The following is a 2,766-nucleotide window of genomic DNA, read 5'->3' on the forward strand; positions in this document are numbered from 1 at the left end:
ACTCTCCCCCCTGTAACCTCACACTGCTCCAGAAGGCTGCTGGGCCAGAAGCGGCGGACTGAACTTGAGACGACTCCTCCCCAGCCAGTGCCGCCCCTCCCACCCTAGCGCCCTCTCCTCCCCCTCCCCAATCCCTTCTGTCGCGACAAATCCGCGGAATAAATCACAGGGAAGGCGACCGGAAGTACAGTCCGCAGTCCTTTTCATGAGATCTACACGAGTGGAGCGGGAGGCCGGCCCACCTCGGAAACCACCTCCCAACCGTCCGCATCCGCCGCCGCCGCCGCCTCTGGCCCCGCCGCCCCCATACCCCTACCACCCGTTCCAGACTGGACCCCTCCCCTTCCCTCATGTCAACCCCCCCTTCGTTACCGCCAACTCTACCCAACAAACCGACCGGACAAAAGAGCCAAAAGAATGAAGGGGGTCGAGCTGCTAGTCCTACATGGGTGAGCACGGAGTCGGATCCATCTATCTTTCTATCTATCCATATCTGAAGGAAAGAAGAATTGTGTTCATGCGGACTCTTGTCAAGCTACGAGGCTCGTAACGAAGAATCAATATTTTCATCATATACGTCGTATATGACTGCCCTCCTGCGTTAAAACGTCGATAAGATGACACTGAAAACTGAGTTGAGTGGCGTCTTTTGACGCCAAATATTGGAGTCTCCTTTGGAGAACAGGGAACACCAAAAATTAAAAATTGGCGTCTCGTGACGCAAACATTTAGCGTGCTTTCGCAAGAGATGCCAGGTTTTAGCGTCTTTAGACGCCAAAATTTTATGTCTTTCAACCAATTTTCAGTCAATTTCTTGTATTACAAATATCCTTATTTTATCTGCCAACGGCGCCGACTGCAATCAGACGATTACCTCGTCTATTACCCCCTCCCCGTGTACGTCGCCTCCCCCTCCCCAGCGTCCTGATCGTGATTGTACTGGCGTGGAGGCGTTCTGTAGCGGCTGCTCTTGAATAATTCGCAGAGGGGGGGGGGGGTCTGCGGGCTGCGCTCTGTTGCCGTGAGAGCGGTGGGAGACTGAGCTGCTGCGGCTGTGCTATGCGGGGTTGTTGATAGTTGAAGTGCGTAGCAAATATCTCACCACCTGGAATAGGAACTGTCTGGTTGCCGCATCTTCTGAGAAAATAAATCTAACGTTGTGATGTGTGACTACCAATGCGGTGCACATTATTATGGAAACGTGTATCTGCGTTTATGTTAATTTTGCACAGCTTTAACTAAATGGGCTTCTCTGTTTATCTGCACGAAGGAAGGAGGAAGTAAATTTGAGAAAACACACTGTAAGTTTCTTACAAAGAACTGTTGTTCGTAACGTACAAATGATTTGGAACCACACTCATTTCAAGCACGAAACTTTACTCAAGGGTTTGCAGTGCCAGTGGAGTTAGTGTGACTTGTTCTTAGATTTGCGATTTGTGCGTTAACTTAATACAGACCCTGTTTATGTCTGCCCAAGGCGGACTGCTGGTGCAGGTCCATTCGTAATGGCCATGAAACTCCCGGCCGAACCACCGCGCTGACGGGACGCCCTGTTAGGGGAGAGAGGGGAGAGGTTGGTGATTTTTATTGTGCAGGGTGAACAACATGCAGGCAGGATGGCCCACAAGACATGCGCACGATAGGGGATCAAACAAAATGTCACATCATACAGCGACAGACAAAAATAATAAAAAGAAATGGAGATGGGTTTAGTGGCGGCGTTTGAACTCTTCTTTGCACTGACCAAGGCGAGGCGGCGGATGGCCGGGATGAAGTGGGAGGGGGGGGGACGTGGCGAGGAGGGGAGGTGAGACGACGACTCTTCCCACATAACTCGTTTGGCGGCGCCTTTACGCGCGGTGGGGCGGGTTATGGCTCCGCGAGGCGTGGCGTGGCGAGAACCGATTGCTCGGAGCTCTGCTTTTATTTGCGCGCGAATTGAAAGCGATGAAGGTAACCGCCCTGCCGCGGCGGGCGATGGAGCGTGAAGCGGTGGAGCGAAGGAGACGAGGGGGAAGTGGGGGGTTGGGAAGCTCGTCTGGTTACACTGATAGTGCTCTGTGCGTGTGTGAAATGAAATGTGTTCGATCTTATTTGATGACACTCGAATTGATGTGCAACGTATTTTTGTTCGCAGGGCAGCGCGGCGCACCGCCGAGTAGCCCGCCATGCACGCGGCCACCACAGACCGGGGCGGCAGCTGGAAGGTGCCCGCGGACGACATTGTACAAGTCGCGGACCCACGCTCGAAGAAGGACCAGGTGAGTCTCGGATGCACATTCCACATCTAGAGTACGCCTGTAGTATAGGGGGCAGTGTAGGTACGCGGTGAGAAATAAACGAATAAAATAAAATAAAAACTAAAAAAACATTTTTCGTGCAAAACTTCGAGTGACAGTTTTCTAGCGTCAGGCAATTTAAGTAAGGTAGAAACATTTGTTGTAAAAGCAGCTTAAAGTCCAAAAAAAATAAATAAAAGAAATCAAAATTATCGATGATAAAATGTCAATAAAATGCGCACTAGGTGTTGTTCAATTAAATTTTCCTTGGAGAGGAAGATGAACATCCGCCGGCAAGAGACGCAAATAATTCATTTTCGTTCGGGGTAAAAGAGACCGGAAGTACGCCTTTTGATAGCCCCACTGAGTTATGATACTTCGGAGGTGGCGTCTACGGGGCGTCGATGCAGGAGGAGCAGGAGGAAAGACCGATCTGATTCTAAGGAGGAGGAGAGAGCGAGAGAGCGAGAGAGAGGGAGGGAGGGAG

At 51.2% G+C, this 2,766-nt stretch overlaps 1 protein-coding gene across 5 annotated transcripts in view; it reads left to right on the top strand.

Moving 5' to 3' along the window:
- The window catches only part of LOC113216128 (inactive dipeptidyl peptidase 10), a 93,975-nt gene that overhangs the window by 39,892 nt on the left and 51,317 nt on the right, over positions 1-2,766 (top strand). For all 5 annotated transcript variants that reach the window (XM_052269352.1, XM_052269351.1, XM_052269353.1 and 2 more), the window contains exon 2: positions 2,138-2,261. In XM_052269352.1, the coding sequence (XP_052125312.1) occupies positions 2,169-2,261 (93 nt within the window). In that variant the 5' untranslated portion in view covers positions 2,138-2,168. The remainder of the gene's footprint in view (positions 1-2,137; positions 2,262-2,766) is intronic.

Source organism: Frankliniella occidentalis, unplaced genomic scaffold (assembly GCF_000697945.3).
Source record: "Frankliniella occidentalis isolate FOCC.00 unplaced genomic scaffold, Focc_3.1 Scaffold90, whole genome shotgun sequence".
Lineage (NCBI taxonomy): Eukaryota > Metazoa > Arthropoda > Insecta > Thysanoptera > Thripidae > Frankliniella > Frankliniella occidentalis.